Here is a 19,198-nt window from a genome sequence, read left to right on the forward strand (position 1 = left end):
AATCATATGTGAAATTCATCATCCCCTCTCTCTCTTTTAAAGGATTATCTTTTATAAGTCCTAACATACAAATATTTTTCTAATTTGAATTAAGTTTTGGTTATTTGCTACACAGAATATAGATGATTGTTGAAAAGATGCAATTAGGATAATTTTCACTGTAATTAAATAAAAATAAACCTTTTTTTCCAATAAAAAGATATTCAAAATCTGGATATCTTTAATATCTGAATATCTTTAATATAAAATATAACTATTTTTAAAGTAAATAATTACAAGTTCAAATATGGAATACTCAGGTAAAGAAACATTTTTATTATGACCCATAGCTTAATGACTAAAAATAAATGTATTTCTGTTCAATTTCCCTACACCAAGGCCTCTTTTTGTCTGTTATAATTTTTCTGTATCTCCAATTTCCAGAAAAATGCCAGGTATATAATTGGGAACCTAACAAATATAGTATTTCAGCAAGCATAAAGTTTGCTAACATGCTAAATTGCACAGATTTCCCTAATGGAGTGGAATCACTAAGTCCAGGCCACAAATTTCATGCAATCACTTACCTACGACTTATTTTTTTCTTTAAAATTAGATCTTTTCCAGCTGTAGTAGTCCATAGTTTTTATATATAATGTTAGATATGAGCTCATATTGCTTTTATGGACCAGAATTAACTAGCATAATACAAACAGTAAAACATTCATCTCTATCCTCAGGAATCAAAAAGATAGTTGAGTAGGCAAGACCATCCCACAGAAAACCATACAAGATAATACCGTATGAGACACTAGCTGGTGAAGTAGAGGCTGGAGGTAAAGGCCATATGATGACTTGCTTTGGTGGGAGAGTTTGGCCACAGGAGTTTGAGAAGATTTCACACACAAAATAAGTGTTGAGCTGCCTTTGTAATAAGGTGGGTTGTGGGGAAATGAAGAAAGCATGGTGACTGGTATTATTTTGTCATAGTGTCCATTTTAGATGAACTGTTATTGAGCATAATGAAAGAATTTTTAAATGAACAATTTTGGATTATAAAATGGGGAAAATAAAGAGTTTAAAAATAGCATTTCCAAGAGAAAGAAAAATTTCTCTTCACTTCAGTATATAAAATATCTTCATAAATTATGATAGCTTATTCACACATGCTTAGTCTTCCTTCACTAAAGGCAAACATTCTCACAGATAATAATTTGATATGTTAGAAGCTTTGAAATATGTTCTGGAGTTTTGGGAGTTTAAAATAAAACCTATATTTGCAGCAACATGGATGGCGCTGGAAGGGATCATGCTCAGCGAAATAAGCCAGAAAGAAAAAGGAAAATACCCGATGGTCTCACGTCTCACTCATAGCAGGAATCTAGAAAACTTAAATAAGGGACCAGGAAAATGAATAACTATAAGAAAGTGAAAATCAAAATCAACAAAAAACTATGAACCAGAGACACTTTTAGGGGGGCGGGAGGGGAGGGATTGGGGTCAGAATGGGGGGGGGCTGCAATTGTATGGGGAATATAAAAATAAAATTTATTATTTAAAAAAAAGAAAAAAAATAAAATAAAACCTAAAAAGAGTAGAAAGTTTTTTTTTTTTTTTTTTTTTTAAATAACAGAAACATTCAGATACAGCTGAAAAAAAGAACTTGAAGAGGGGAAAAAAAAATCAAATCAGCAATGTGGCTAGAGAATTTTCCTAAATACAAATGGACATGCACTATGAGAAAGGCAAGCTCCCAGACCAAAGGGAAATCAACCCGAAGAGCAGGCTGAACTGAAGTCCTGGAAATGGTGACAGTTACTTTGAGACTATGTACCCAGAAGAGGTTTAGGCAACTCACAGATTTTGTTCAAAAATGGTAACTGGACACTGAAATTCATCAGTGTATCAGTGATTCTTAACTATGCCTTTACTGGTCAATGATTGACTTTGGAGAGACACAGATTTGAAATTGTGTGGGTATCGTGCAAATTCCTTAGGAATTATTGCATTTAAGACCAAGAAAAACAGCAATTTTATACATCTTTGTTTCCCACATACTTCTAGATAGGTAGTAATTTTATGCATCTTTAATGTATATTTACTCCATTTTTCCCATTAGTTCTTTATAACCTGCCACCTAAATTTGTAGCTATAGTCCTATAAATATTAATACTGTATTTCTCTCAATGCAATTCTTACAATGTCCCACAAGGCTCTGCCCAATATGACACCTGCCTGACTCCTTAATTCCATGTCTTCTCCTACCATTTTCTTCCTTTTGTGAAAGGAGAAACTCATTCTGAACCTCCTATCAGTTTCTTTTTGCTTGTGTTATTCTCACCTCTTTTTCAGTTCCAGGGTCAGCTTTGTGTAAAGTTACACAGGGTCCCACACTCAGATGCCCCCGCGTTAACTTAATGCTCTGCTGTTGCCCTTTGAAAGTCTTAATCATTTTTTCGACAAGGGGCTCACATACTCTTTTTTGCTCTGGGCACTTCAAACTATACAGCCAATACTACCTACTGCCCTTCCCTTGTGGCACACACTCCATTTTCTTCTGCCCCAATCATGCAACCTTTCTCCCTCCCGATGATCACTGTGTGTAGCTATTTCTTCCTTCTGAAATCCCCTTCTGCTAGATTTTCACACAGATGCCTTCTCATTCCTCAATTGCAGTATAAACACTAACTTCTCAGAAAGACCATCCCTGATTTCTATATCTAAAGTGCCTCCTTCAATGTTCCATCTCATTATGCATTTATTTGTTTGAAGCACCACCATCTGTAATGATCTCATTTACTTGCTTCCTTGTTCACTGTTACACATCCCCTCCTCCTAAATGGGAACTAGCAGGAAAGCCAGTAATCCTCTATATCTTTGGCAGTATACTTGTGAATTAGCAGAGCTAAAAATAGTGCCTGACACATGATAAGGACTCAATATTTATTTGTTGAGTGAAGTAAGTTAATCAAAGCAGTAAGTGATGCTTCAGAAATGCCCTTGGGGTAATTTTTTCCTTAGTTAAAGTTATTAAGTACTATTGGTATTTTATTCATTAAATTCAGCACCATTTTATAGGATTTCCTCTCTATGTACACAGTACCTATTTATTTGAGATAAGATGCCTAAGAATGTGAGATTTATATATGTATATTTGTATAAGTATTGCTGCCTTTCTATCAATTTATGACCCAAAAAGTAACTCAATCCCCTATACCAAAGAAAATGTATAGCCCTGTGAATAAATTTTCTCATTACTTGGAAAGAAGCTAAAAAATAGCTGCTGACAAATAATAACAATAACTTCAGAAAAAAATAGCTTTAAATCAAAAGAACAAAAGAATCAGTATTCAATGCCTGTGAGGCTGTACTAAAATCAGGACATTAACAAATTGTGATAATAACGTAAAGTGATATAAACCTCTTTTGGAAATGACTTGAAGTATTTTGGCTATAAAAGTATTCATATTCTTTGACCTAGTTCATCTACTTTTAGTGCTTTATTTTATGGAAATGTAATTTATGTAATATACAGAGTGAGCTAGCTCACAAAGACATTTATGAGTGTTATTTATAATATCAGCAAATTGAAAATAAATGTCCAAATTGAAGGGAATGGTTAAATTATAGAACTCATGCAATTAAATATTTTATAACTAGGGGAAATTATATTTTGTCTCAATTTGAGATAACACTATACAACATGCTCGGTGAAGCTGAAAATTTTGAAAATACAAATATATTATTACTATTAATATATTATCGTAATTTATTAATATATTTCATAATAAATACAGCACTAAATAAAATCTTAACAAAATCACAGACACAGAAAAATATAGAAAGCCAGTAATTCAGGAATTAGATTTATGAAATTTTTTACTTTTTTGGATTTTCTTCATGTTTCTATTATAAATATAATAGTTAGGAAAACAGTTTAAATACATCTAAAAGAAACATGATTTCTTATCACATCATAACACCTTCAAGATAGGTCAGTGTGAACTCTTAAAAGAGCCTGCTACCAAGAAAGTTATTTAAAATCAAAACAGGGATGTAAGCAAAATTTAATAAATTAATTTTTCTCAAAAAATATATTCTCTGTTAATTAAACCAACACTGATATATTCACTTAAAAGGAAACAACAAACGTTTTTATAATTAAGCGATGGTGAAAGAAACTATTTCCAGGAAGAAAGTTAACTCTAAATAACTAGCTGAATAATTTTAGATACCAGTTAATTCAAAAGCAATATAGCAAACAAAACAAAGAAACAGTAGCTCAGTACTCACAGGTATACAATATTCCACCATGGGATAATGTAATTTGTGACCTTTTGCTGTTCGGCCCGAAAAAAAGCAACTTTGGCAGACATCATAGTTAAAGTGCTTTAGACTTCTATATCTAAAGAGAAGAAAAGAAAATTCATTGGATTACATACCTGTCATTTAGTTCAAAACAATCATTTGTAAGGAATTTTGTTCATTCAAGACACCATAGGATTAAAAGCTACATGGGACACAAATTAACTTAGTATCTTAGCTTTAAATCAGGGGAAGGAAATGTTGAATTTCACAAAAGAAATTCATAAAACCTCTTCCCAAGTGATAAAAAGAAAAATTTTAGAGCTCAAGTGTCTAGAAACATGTCTCCATCTAGTTCAACATGATGAGAAAATAAATGTCTGAAGATTTTCTGTAATGTGTGAATGTGAATGCTAAATACAGAGAAGAGCCATGTTTACTAGCTTGATACATCAAATTATAATACATGAATTATACTTTGAACATGAAACAAATCTTACAAACACATAATTTTTTACGAGTATTTACATATTTGGTTTAATAATTAGAAAAAAAATTAGAACACAGAAATTCCCTATAATGGGGTCTCCTTGGTGGCTCAAGGAGTTTAGTCTCAGCACTATGAAGCTATCCTCAGCCACTACAGCATGAGTTTGATCCCTGGCCAGGGAATTGACCTACATGGCACAGCAGACTTCCCCTGTCTCGCCTGCTGCTCCCCTCAGCGGTGTATTTCGGTAGATTTTCCTGTTCTGCTCCCCACTCTGTCTCTGGTGAATCTTCTCACCGCCCCTGCCCCCCAACCCCCACCCCTGCCACACACCTTTGACCTACACCTCAGCTCTTGGATACATAAATAAATAAAATAAATATTTTAAAAAAATTCCCTATAATAAAAAGTAAACCAAACCTGGTCACAATCTTAAACACCATGCACCCTGGAATGGAAACAGTTCTTAAATCTCTCATATGGGAATGAAACTGTATGTCAGTTTTCATTTGCAGAATTGTAGGAGTAAGACTCTAGACTTTAAGTTTCTATGGGTTTAAGTGGAAAACACCTTCTATATACTTCACCTGCCAGAATGGCTGAGCATAATTAAGAACATAAATATATCTATATCTACAGGAAAAAAAAAAAACAGAACTAATGAAAATGGAAACAAAATGTAAAGGTTATGTAAGGTTAATACTGTAAACTACTAAGTGCTGAGTAGCTTCTAAATTGATCTGCTAAGTCACAAACAGATCTCACGAAAATCAATCTACATCCAGCTTATTTTGGCAGGGAAGCTACCTGCTTTAAAACAATCACATACATTAGCAACTTTGCTGACCTATCAGCAGGCTTGACAAATATGACTGACATCTTCTGAGGAGTCTTCCTTACCGCTGAACATACTCTACTTTTCCTTATTGGTAACAAACCCTGGTAGTTGATGGCAGGGAGCCCTACTAAAAATAATGTTTCTTAAAAATAAGTTTCTCTTGTCACAGTCATTGGGTAGGGTTCCTAGTTGGAATTTCAAAGCATTGGCTCATTTAGGAGAGAGCATGTCCCCACCCTGCCTCCTCACTGGAAAGTAGACTTGACATCCAGAAGAGCCATTCCCTAAGTACAGATAACTTTGAAAGGTCACATGTCAGGATGACAAACAGAGAATGAGACAGAATTATGAAAGGGGAGATTTTGGTCAAAGAGTACATACTTTCAGCTGTAAATTCCTAACTTGAAAGTTAACTTGGTGAATATAGTTAATAAAACTGTATTATATACTTCTAAGTTGTGAGGAGAGTATTAAATGTATTCTTCACAAAGAGAAATGAAAATTATGTGACATGATGTAGGCTTTAGCCAATGTAGTGGACTTAATCATTTTGCAATAGAAGTATATCAAATCAACACTTTGTACATTCTAAATTTATACAATGTTATGTGTCAATTATTTATCAATAAACCAGGGTACAGTGCACAGAATTTTAAACTCCAGGTGATTATGAAGCCACCATCAGTCTTGGATTGCTTATCTCAGGGCTTTTTCTTACAAAAAAAGAAACTAAACTTCTAATTTATATTTATCTATGTTACTATTAAGCAGCTGTATATGATACTAATTGAAACAAGTCCTAGTTTACAAAGGATTCTGCAATATAAAACAAAAAATTTCATAAAAATTTAATTTAGATGTAGCGAAAACTAGAAGTATTTATAAATGTTCAGGGAATTGATAAAAACTCAGTTTAATACATATATATTTATATACATATATATTTATAAAAGTTATATGGTGGTAGCTTGATATAAAGTCAGGCTGGATGAAGTTAAGATTATTCTGTTATGCACATACTCCTGACTATATGAAAATAACATGATATTGTATATAGGAAACCCTAAAGATTCCACCAAAAAATACTGTTAGAAATAATAATCAAGTAGTAAAGTTGTAAGCTACAAAATCAGTATAAAAATCCTTTGTACATCTGTACACAATGAACTAGCAAAAATAGAAATGATGCAAATGACATCATTTACAATTGCAGTAAAAAGAATAAAATACTTGAAAGTAAGTTTAACCAAGGAAGTTAAATACCTGCACACTAAAAGTAGAAGACACCATTTAAAGAAACTGAAGAAGATACAAAGAAATTGGAAGACATTCTGTGCTCATGGATTGGACAAATCAATATTGCCAAAAGGCCATTTACCTAAAGCAATATATAGGTTCAACACAATCCCTAAAGATCCCAATGTCATTCATGGAAATAGAACCCCAAATCCTAAAATTCATATGGGACCACAAAAGACTCCTAAAATTCAAAACAACACTAGGAAAAAAAGAATAAAAGTGCAGGTATCATGCTCCCTGACTTCAGACTGTACTATAAGATACAGTAATCAAAACCATCTGGTATTAGAATTAAAAACTGGCACATCAATCAATAGGATAGAATGGAGAGCTCAGAAATAAAACCACACATATATTGGCAAACTATATATGATGAAATTAGGCAAGAGGTTCTAAGAACTTCCTCATGCTTCTCTCCCTTTCATTCTCTCTTCAATCCTGACTTCAACAGAGCATCATCATTGTTCAGGCTTTCTTGGTATTTCCACTTTAATGGACAGGTTCAGTGACAGCTCAACAGCACTTGTAAGCAAGGTGACTATCCCATCCAAAGGTGTTACTGGTAATAATAAATAGAACTAGTATTGATTGAATGTCTGCTCTTTTTAGTGCCAGACATTGTCCTAGTCTATTTTTATGTACTACTACTCCTTTGAGGAAGCACTCAGGATTTGAAATTGAAGAAACTCAGGTTCAGGAAGGTCGAACAATTTATCTCAAGTCATACAGTCAAAGAAATACTCCAGATCTCAAACCCAGGCAGCCTAGTCCTCTAGCTCCAGAGTAAGTTCTCATTACACTTCCTCCCACATATCCTGCTGTAACCTGACCTCTTTCTGCCTCTATAGAGATGTTCTCTTTATAGAGAACTCCACATATGAATTTTACATCAGTACTGAAAATTTAACACTTAACATCATTCTCCTTTATAACAATTCTTTTGTATTTGTCTTATTGAATATTTCAAGTTTAATCAAAAGTAGAAAGAATAATACAATAAACATGCAGGTACTCATAACTCAGCATTGTTGAATCCTGATATTATGCTACAGGCGATGCAGATTATTCTCTGTTCAAGAAAGAATGCTTTAAAGATGCAATCAAATTCTAGTATTTTTAATCCAATACTTCACTCTTTACAACCACAGGGTCTGAGAAATCTGTTCCCTTATCACATCTCTGGGCTATAGCAATGGCCGCAAATGACAGGTTTCTATAAGCCAGTACCTTCCCAAGGTGGTTAATCTGGGTATTTCCTGTAGTTTTCACACTACTTTTTATTCCCAGAGTAGTATTTCTGGTCTGCTAATCAACACCCTGAATCAAAGGTTCTGTTCAGTATCATCTCATTGCTTCTTAATGTCAAATCGCTCCTCTCCCAAATATCTTGTCTGTTTTTTTTAATATCATTAAAAGCACAAACTCCCAGAGGCAAAAATGTCGCTATTTCAATCCACTTTCATCGCTACTTATTGGATATCTGGTCTGGGCAAATTGCCTAATTTTCAAGTCTTAGTTTTTTCACATATAGGGAAAGCACACCAGGTCCCTGAATAATGCCATTTTATTCTACATCCTTCCCCTTAAAGTGATGGTTTCTGAAGTCCCATCAATAACACTGAGTGAGGACTTAGTGTACTACCAATCTTACAGGACTTTTATGAAGAGTAAGTGAGATTAAAAATGCAACACATTTTAGCACAGCGCTTGGCACAGAGTAATCAGTTGACAAATGGCAGCAATTATTTGCTTTGATGGTTATATATTTCATTTGGATTATCTTCACACTAGAGTTGCCTCATTTCAGCTATTTCCACTTCTTTCTGTCCATCTGTCCACTGGATACTTTTAACTTGCCTATGCCAAGAAGCCTGATGCATTTAAACTATACCTTTCCCATTTTCTTCTTTCTAATATTTGCCCTTGACTTCCACCAGGGAATCCATTATCTTGATTGTCAGGTGTATGCCAATCCTACTTCACACTCACTTTCTGCTTTTTTGAAGACCTCTTAGAATATACAGCCTCACAAGACCTCCTGAATTTACAAGACTTTAGAAGGTATTCCCAATTTATGGAAGAACAGAACATTTGAGATCTATTTCTCATATGAGCCTTCCACAGAGAATGTAATGATACTGTTCGTACAAACTATACTGATGCGCCAAATGAAAGCAATTTTGTTTAATTCAAAGTATGGTTATTGATACCATACACAACAAAGCCAATTCCAGCCATCCTTACTGGTTTTCTACCAGAAAATCACCAACTTTGTCAATACCTCTTCAGGCAGGAATGAAAGGTACATATGAGCCTTTGAGATCTGCTGCTGACTAGGATCTGTTGTTTCATAATAGATTTCCAAATTAAACAAGAGTGATAGTTCAGATTCCTTCTCCCCAGAAAAGAACATAGTGTATTCTAAAATGTCCAACACTTTCCTTAAGAGAAAAGACACTATGACATATTACATTGGGACACTCTGCACAGTCTGGTTTGGGGGCCACAAGCTGATGAGTCAGATTCACCCTGACATGACAGAGTGGCATTTAGCCAGACTCACCCTATAGAGGTGAACAGTGGTACTAATCTACTTCATGGTGAACTTGGTGGTAATAACAAAAAGTAATTTGATTACTTGTCAGTTAACATTTAAATGTTGCTTCTTGTTTACTCTGTTTGATGCCAAAGGCCTCAGAATATCCACCAAATTCCATCAGGGTCCTATGTGTATGAGTCATGCAATTATCATGCATGAATATTTCTGTGGCCTATGTTAACAAACTCAGAAAAAGTTCTGGCCCTGGAGCAAAAAGTATTAATAATAACAATAATAATAAAGATAAGCTTTATGCCATGGCTGTAAAAAGGAATGCTATTTTTAGTTTGGTGGAATATACTCATTGACTCAAAAGGTAAACTCAATAAAATTAAAATTCTTCTCTTCTTTCCAGCATTGGCTTATCATCTATTCATTACTTGTAATATTTTAAAGATAAAATGGGAACAAGTGGGAAGGGATGATGGACATGCACTAAAGTTATACAAACAGAAGACAGGCCACCGCCCCACTGTTCTCAGATCCCCTTACCTGAAGCCTACAATTGGACATTCTTTACAGATGTTGCATTTGGCCTGATGTTTTGCAGTTTCAGCTGCTGCAACACGATGTAAAACTGGCAGCCAGACCATGGACTGTGGCTCCAGACGCATCCAATCTATAAATTCCTTCACACTTATCTCTGGCTTGTTGTTATTCTGGTAAGAAAAAATATTTTTAAAGTGAGGGAAATTTCTTCATTGAAATTATAGCAAGTGTTTTTGCTTCATCATCTGAAAATCTGTGCAAAGGATCTATATTTCCAGGTCAGTTAAATCACAAAATATTTAAAGTTCTTCAGGGGAAATAAATTCTAGAATCTAAAAATGAAAAAGAAGGAATTGTCCATCGAGGTAGAAGGAAAATGTTCCAATACCTTAATATACTCAGAATAAAAATAAAAACAAAACCAAAAACAATTCTAGGTGCTCTTTTCACATAAATACCTTAATCCTAGAAAACTCATTTATCTAAAGACAGTAAACGTTTGTGAAAGTCTCAACGCTTCCAAAACTCAAAGGCATTAAATGTTATACAGCATTAGAAATGTTAAAGAACAACAGTTATTTCTGTGCACTGGTCCAGTCCTGTTACAGCATATTACGATGCATGCACTTGGCAGGATTTTGAAATTATCCTGATAAATTACAGGAATACTGCTAGTCTCTCTTTAAACCTTGATACAAAAAAATTTTCATATGTGCAGACATAAATTGGCCCAAACATCCTTCTTCTGTTGTCAAGGTCAATCTATGAGCCAGAACATATGAGAATCATAGTTTGAATTTTTATCTTTTAATTTTTGAATTTCTAAAACAAGAAAAAAGGGCCATTATAAAATTTAATAAACCATAACATCAATTCTCTTTACAGAGATGGTGTGAGCATTTTTTTTTCCTCAGCAGTGATAAATCATGGGATAAACTGGGGCAAAATATGCCACTGTATAACATAATAGGAGTAACATTTTTAATGCTTTTATATACAGTAAGTATTAAAAAGAAACTAAAGTGCTTTTCAGGTTAACAGTAATCATCAGAGCAGTATAAAATTCTCTACATTATTTTCCTTTGGTATGTCTCCTATTTTATAATTTTTTTTTTTTAATAGAGGCATGCTTTATTTATTTATTTGTTTGTTTGTTTGTTTTGTTTATACATGCACTGGGTACAGTCAGAAGCGCGGGAGGGTGAGAGAATTCACCAGAGCCAGAGCGGGGAGCAGAGCAGGCAGAAGGACCGAAGTACACTGCTGAGGGGAGCAGCGGGCGGCAGGAGAGGTCTGCGCGCCATGTGGGACCCTCCTCTGGTGGCCGGGGAGCAGCCGGGGATCGAACCGGCGCCGCAGAGGCCGCGGGCAGCTTCGCAACCCAGCGCTCAACCGCTGCGCCACCAGGGAGGCCCCCTATTTTATAATATTTTTAATTTATATTTAAAAAATCCTTGCTGACAAGGAATCCAGGGCATTTTATTCATTTATTTAGCAAATATTTATTAAATAGGTTTGATGTTCAAGAAACTCCAATAGCGGCTAGAATAAACCTAAAAAAGAAATGGTCCTTGTTCATGGGCTTATAGCAAAGGGGGAAAAACACAACAAAACTCAACAATGAATTGATTTAGTATCTAATTATAACTGTTATGAGCACCCTAAGAAGGCAGAGGAGAGTCAGGTGGATGAGTAGTGACACTCAGCCCCAGCTGATGGGATCAGAGGAGGATTTTCAGAGGATGTGAGATTTAAGCAAAAATCTAAACCATGAATAGGGATTGGTGATGAGAAGAGGATTTATGGGTGGAAATAAACTTGGGAAGAACATTCTTGAGAATGTTCTTCTCAAGAATGTTCTAAACAGAGTTCAAGGTCAAAGGTATAAAACCAACTTCCCTTGCTGGTGGCGCAAAGGGCTAAGCATAGCACTGTGAAGCTGTCCGCAGCCTCTGAAGCACCATCCTAGGCCAGCCAGGGAGCTACCCACATGGCGCAGCAGACCTCTCCTGTCTCACCCGCTGCTCCCCTCAGAGGTGTATTTCAGTCAGTCTGCCTGTTCTGTTCCTTGCTCTGTCTCTGGTGAATCCTCTCACTCCCTGCACCTCTGGCCTATACCCTAGCTCTTGCATGCATAAATAACTAAATCTTAAAAAAAAATAAAATACTAACATAATGGAATGGTACCCACTGTCCTCCACAGTTTGGCTCTAGTCCTAAGGCTTTATTCCTTTTCTGGTAACATCCTCAACCCCCATACACTCTGTATCAGGGACCCTTCACGTTTACCTGCTGGAAGCAGCTTCGAACACTGGGTTCAATGTTACTACCTCCAAAAGCAGCTACTTCCCCCAGCTGCCGGGGGATCTGGATGGCATCGTGAAGTAACAGGCCAAGCTGTCTCTGGTCACACATTTCTGTTGGCCCCGACACCTCCTTAAAAAGATCTACAAGGAGAAGAGAGAGATCAATGTTCATCCGCCTATGTGCTCTTTTGTATAAAATATAGCTTTAGTGGGGTAAAAGATGCAGATTAAAAAACATTCATGGGGACATAATCTGATTAGTTGTCACCTGAATTCTGACAACCTTAGTATCTGCAAGTCTAATCAGGAACTGGTTAGGCCCCTGCGTCTGAAAACAGTTATTGCTTGTATGTCAATTCATATAAATAGAGGAATAAATAGAATTTTCCTTTTTAAATGGTACAAGAGATGAGTGTGGGTTCATTCTGTGGCCTTAGTAAGGTTTCCCTTCTGATTGAGAAAGACAAAGAAACAGACTTTAGGTTTTCATTCCTTAATAATTTTCTATTAATTAAGTATATTTTTAATTCCCTAAATAATTTTATACATAAATCTATTTTATATAAAACATTGCGAAGTACAAGGAGGTGGCATTTTATTTTTAGTGCTTTTAGGCACACTCAAACTTTCATTCCTTATTAGTTATAAAAATTATTTTTGTTCCACTCCATTTCATATTATTCCTTTCATGTTGTAAATGTATTCATAATAAATACATTTATTCAAATTTAGCAAAAATGTTTATATACTTTCACATAATCCATAGACTTTTCTATTTCATTTTTTAAAACCACTGATCTGTTGTATAATTTTCTTGATTCAATAAAATTAAAATTTTTCTCTTCTTTCCAGCATTGGCTTATCATCTATTCACCACTTGTAATATTTTAAAGATAAAATTATTACCATATTTCCAGCAATGAATCTAGTAGACTTTAAATAAGCTGAAGTAGGGTGAAATTTCACAGAGAAACAATTCACTTCCTTATCGAAATGAAAACTTTTTGGAAAGGAACCTCCAACTTCTAAAAATTCAAAGGTACATGTTTCCATGTGAAATTTTCAGGCACAACAGGAAAGAGAAAATATTTATTGGATCCTAAAAGTAATTTATCAACAGTACCTGATCAATGAATATCAGATCAAAATGTATTATTCCTTATTTTTAAGGGAACCATGCTAGATCTAATACTGTCAACAGTGAATTTCAAACAACCGAACCAGCCTCCTGATATTGACACAGCAATTATAATGAAATATGATTTTAATTTAAGCATACATATGGAAAGCAAATTCAATTAAGATAAATTTTCATGCACTTGGATTTGGTTAGAGTTCTACTCACTTCTTTTCATTTTTTAAAAATATGGCTATCATAGCTAACAAATATTTATCCAAATTCTCATTATGATGCTCTCTTAAAACTCATCCCTGGGAAGAGATGTCCTAAGTTAATGCAAAGTTGAAGCACATGTTTAATCATCAGAGAGGTGCCCATTTTCAGCAAGAGCAACCGCCCCCAACCTTCCTCCTTTGAGGCAGATACCTAACTCACTTTTTTTTTTAAAGATTTATTTATTCATGCATACAAGAGCTGGAGTACAGACCAGAGATGCGAAGAGTGAGAGGATTCACCAGAGACAAAGTGGGGAACAGAACAGGCAGACTGATTGAAATACACTGCTGAAGGGAGCAGCGGGCAAGACAGGAGAGGTCTGCTTCGCCATGTAGGTTTCCTTCTGGCCGGGGATAGAACTCGTGCTGCAGAGGCTGCGGATTGCTTCATAATGCGGTGCTTAGCCCCTTGAGCTACCAGGGAGGCCCACTAACTCATTTTTAAAGGTGATATGACACTTGAAACAAGCAAAGATCTCTTAAAAATTCTGACATATTTCTGAATTCTTTTACAAGTTTACATTTACTTCCAGATACATAAAGGAGTATTGGCTGTGGGTCCGAGGAAAGACACAATCTAACACCCAAATTCCAATAAACCAGCACAGAGAAGGTGCAAAGGCCATTCTGAAGAATGCTTTGTGACTGTGTTTTTGAGGAGGCAAAGGAGTCACCAAGACAGGCAAGATGGCCACCCAAGCAAGGGATAGTCTCAAGAAGACACAAAGAGAGAAGGAGGTCACCTGGGTGAGGACAATGACATTAGCCATTGCAAAATCAAAGTTCAGCTGATACTAACCCAGAATGCCACTTCAGCCCCTAATTTTGGAGCGCAAGTTGTCTTAAATCTTAATTCTAAGACAGGAAATAATAAGGAGAAAGTGTTCTAATCTCACCCAGGGAAAGCAAAACTGGAAAGTGACAAAGGGCCACAGAGGAAAAAACAAAACAGCTCCCAGAACATTTCCCAAGTCTCCATACTCCCCAGAAAGATTTAGATGAAAGACTTCAACCTAAGAGATTTCATATTTAATTAAGTCCTAAAATAGCAGATTGCATGCATTCAATTAAATATCAGAAATTTCATTGTAGGGATTTCTGCTTCCTCTGCCATAATATGAAAATGTGGAATCACCCAGAGCATTGTTCTTCTGTTTATAGAAAATACATCCACTCTAGTCTGAGTGCATGAGCACATATCTGCTGAAATACTCCATGTGAACGATCAGACACTGGAAATTCATTTGAAGGTTTGTATCTAGATATAGGATGTCTATTATATATAAAAGTGTTGAAAAGTTGGTTGTTTCTCCTTAATTCTCGCCAGTGTTGCAATTGTTTCTCTGGATCTAAATATTACTTCCCAATAATCAGCTTGAAAAAAAGGAAAAGGTTAGGTGATTGGTGGTGGACCCATTTATCTAAGAAATTAGATGACGCTAATATTTTTTAAGACTCATGATCAACTCTGAAGTTGGACTTGTATTCATTTCAGAGCCAGTTGAGCACTATGATATAATTACTACTTTCAGAGAACCTGCCAGCATTCAGGAGCACATGAAAACTGCAAATCACAAATGACAGAAACTGTCCTTCCCAATTTTGGTACCCTGGTGCTTTTGTCCATATTTTCCCTTCCCTTTCAGTATAGAGATTACCTTTTTAAGTTGTGACAATGATGTCTTTTGATAACTATGATGCTGAAAGTGATTTTATTTCTGGATATAGTGCCCCCACCCAAAGTCTGTGCAAAGCCTTTTCCTACATGGTTTTCTAGGTTCTCACTCCATCAAGACACCTTGCCTCCTGATTCTACAATCAGATTTTTGTTTCCTACAAATCCACAACTCTTTTACTGACAGTCATGCCAAATTGTAAGAAAAACATGTCAACATGTTCTGGATGTGAAATGCAAAATCAAAGAAAGCACTTCTCAGCCACCCTAGAACAAGTTTTAAAAATGTATTATGTATATTCACATAGACACAAACATTACTAAATTCACAGGGCTTGTGATTAAATACCCTCTTGTGTTTGGTACCTCTCCATTCATGACATATCCCTCCCCTTCTCCCTCTAATAATTGGATAAATCTATAAAGTATCATCTAGAATATGCATTACTGTCTGTAGAATTACTTAAATTTTATGGACAAAACTAAGTTAAAACATAAGGTTACAGAGCCTCCCTGGTGGCACAGGGGTTAAGTCTCAGTAAAGCAAGCAATCACCAGCCACTGTGGCATGAGTTCAATGCCTGGCCAGGATGCTAAGCCACATGGTGCAGCAGACCTCTCCTGTTTGGCCCACTGCTCCCCTCAGCAGTGTATTTCGGTGGATCTGCCTATTCTGATCCCCACTCTGTCTCTGGTGAATCCTCTCACACCCTGTACCTCAGGCCTGTACCCCAGTTCTTATATGCATAAACAAAATAAAATAAATCTTAAAAAAATTACAGTAGTTAAGAATTTGGAGACATAGCAACAATCTTGACCACATATTCAATAACTGCTGTTTTTAAGTACCTTCAACATGTTATCTATAAATGCTTTCAAAGCAAGAGTTACTAGCCTCATTCTCCAGCTTCCTGACCTGTGAAATGGGGGAATATGACTGGCAGCATTTAATGAGAACCTGTGACCTATGCAAAGACATTAGCCACTTCCATAGGCCTGAGATCCAAAGGCCTAAGCTCCTAAGCCTGACCTTTCCAAATGTCAGGATGCCCTTCATTAAGTGACAACAAAAGGAACACCCTGAAAATTCAGTGAATAGCAAAACAAAATAAAACATTTTATCACTATTTTCTTATACTATAAATTATTTGTCTATCTTTTATAAGTTTTAGGTCACCTTAACTTTTTTTTATCATTTAAAGCACACAAGTTTCAAGTATAAAGTACAGCATAAAGGTTTCAGCCCATCTTAATTTTCTTTTAGCATTGGAAGTATACAGAAGTAGAAAAGATTTAGCTTTAGAGTCAGAAAAATCTACCACTTAATTCTAGCCCCACTATTTATTATCTCTGCAGTTTTGACCAGGTTAGTAACTGTACTCAGCATTATTTTTTTTAATGTACCTGCAATATGTACAAAAAATCTATTATTCTAAGAGTTAGATGAGATATAATTTGTAATTAGTTCTCACTCCATCAGGTTCCTCACCTCTTGATCCTATAATCAGCTTTTCATTTTATCTAAAAACTCACCTCTTTACACTGATATTCTTAGCCTAACCTGTATATGTATAGAACAGGTTAAAAGGGAACTATAATTACTGGGAAATCATACAAAGTATACCTCCAATAAATTTAAGTGTTACTATTATTACTAAAAACATTGTTGACATAGGAAAGTCTTACATACATCTGTACTTTTCTTCTAAGAGACCTTTGGAAAGAGATGTCAATCCAATCTTCAGACTCTGCACTCTTATTTTTCCAGTTCGACCCCTGAAATTATAAGAACCTCTATGTGTTACATGCATTTAAAAGTATATACAGTATATTAATTATTTCTGAATATCATTTTTTTCTTGAGGGTAAACCATTTAAAAATAATTGCACCCCAAAGATACAACTTTTCTGCTCATTGTTAATAATTGATGTTAAACTCATACATAATTTCATGACATACTTTAATAGTATATTTGACCTAGTCTAGAATAATATGCAGACTAAAGTCACTTTATATATAACATATGAACTAGGAAGAACAAATTAAGGCAAAATGAAAATGATAATTGTAAAGCTGAAAAGACTTTAATTTCATAAATACTAAGAATTGAAATCCATCTGTTGATAATTATAAATGCAAGATTCAAAATAGATAACAAGACCCATATATAATATGCATGTGTCTTAATATAGCAAAATCATTATATAATGGTAATCTCTAATAAATATAGAAAACTGACTAAAAAATTGAATACACAGTGAGAACTTCTGTTGAATATTTAAAAAAATACTATTGATTTTGACCTCTGTCCATGCAGCTTTTATACATTACTATCTTAATTATAATAGTCAAATGATTGTGATAGACAGGTGAGTAATCTCTATTTTGGGGAATATCAAATGATAAATTTATTTTATCTTTAAAAGCAGAGTTTTTTATTCTGTCATTTATCAAAGAATAACTGAGTTGTCTACCTAATGTCAAATTATATAAGATCCAGAGGATGGAGAAAAAGAAAGTTGGAAATTATAAAAATTAAAAATATGTGGTCCTTGCTATGGAATATCACATAGTCCAAGAAAATCTGCTATCTTTATTATTTCACATTCACAATCAGTTTTCAGGTTAGGTTTTTATTATTGATTTTCTTTTAATGTGTTTTCAATACAAATACAGCACATTCTATATCTATAACTAAATGTTTATGAAAATTACAGGAATATATAAAATTCAGTTAACTCATGCTATTTAAAAACAATTCTTAGTTTATGTTTTACTTGTACTATTGATACTGACATTCTTCCATTCTCAAATAAATATGCAGGTAAATTTCAGCATGCAAACCATGACATATAAAATACAAAATAAATTAAAAGCAAAGCATGATTATGCATTGTTAAATATATTTTTAAATAATCCCTAAGTAGCTAAGAGTTTATAAACTTACTAAAGCTTTCTTATGTGAATGCCATTATGTACAACATTCATAATGGCCTATGACATAAATATTTAAATTCCAAAATAAAAATAGCCATTATCAGCAGACTTTATAAGTCAAACTCAATTCTGTCTTTCGCAGTTACAGAAATACTAGTTTCAAGTTAATCTTAAACTAAACGAGGCTACAAATTGTGTTTTTACTTCACATTTTTTTTATACATTTTCTAATTATAACATGAAAAAGACAGTGTCTGTATTCGTAATTCCAAAAATCAGAAACTTTTATTCTCTGGACATAGCCAGAGAACAGACTTGCAGAAGTCACAAAAGCCTGTGTGAATGACATGTATATGATTAAGAACAAAGCAATCCATGAATGGAAAAGGATCAAAATGATCTACACTGGAGGATGAACTTCAGTGTATGGTGAGAACACAAGAAGGAGGAACACAAGGACTACTGATATGTCAACCAGTCACTGCATCAACAACAGTTATGAAGGCTTAATGTGACATATGCATTATTGCATACACCAACAAGACCAACCAAGACATGATTCTCACACACCATAAGCTCACGATCTAGCTGGGGAAATTAGACAAAACAACAACTGGGGAATCATAAGAAGATATGAGACCAATCTTGATGTATGGAAATAATCAACTGCCAGATAACTGTGGGTAATTAGTCTAAGTAGTCACTAGGTGCAAAACACTGGGTAGAAAAAGTAAGTTTAATATCAGACATTGGACTGTCCCAATCAGGAGAAAGTAGATTGTCACAGGAAATGTCTGGGTCTGTGTCAGGGATACAAATAAGATATAGGGATTTGAGAGACAACAGAGAGCCAATGAAATGTATCAGTGAGTGACATAACCCAAC

General features: G+C 34.8%; 1 protein-coding gene across 1 annotated transcript in view; it reads right to left on the reverse strand.

Annotated features, from left to right (window-relative positions):
• Positions 1 to 19,198, reverse strand: part of UTRN (utrophin) — a gene marked incomplete at both ends in the record, with an annotated part of 425,527 nt that overhangs the window by 42,997 nt on the left and 363,332 nt on the right. The window contains 4 exons of the mRNA XM_084229017.1: positions 4,273 to 4,384; positions 10,003 to 10,169; positions 12,289 to 12,446; positions 17,066 to 17,151. Coding sequence (XP_084085143.1) covers positions 4,273 to 4,384; positions 10,003 to 10,169; positions 12,289 to 12,446; positions 17,066 to 17,151 — 523 coding nt within the window. The remainder of the gene's footprint in view (positions 1 to 4,272; positions 4,385 to 10,002; positions 10,170 to 12,288; positions 12,447 to 17,065; positions 17,152 to 19,198) is intronic.

This window comes from Talpa europaea (assembly GCF_964194135.1).
Source record: "Talpa europaea genome assembly, chromosome: 2".
NCBI lineage: Eukaryota > Metazoa > Chordata > Mammalia > Eulipotyphla > Talpidae > Talpa > Talpa europaea.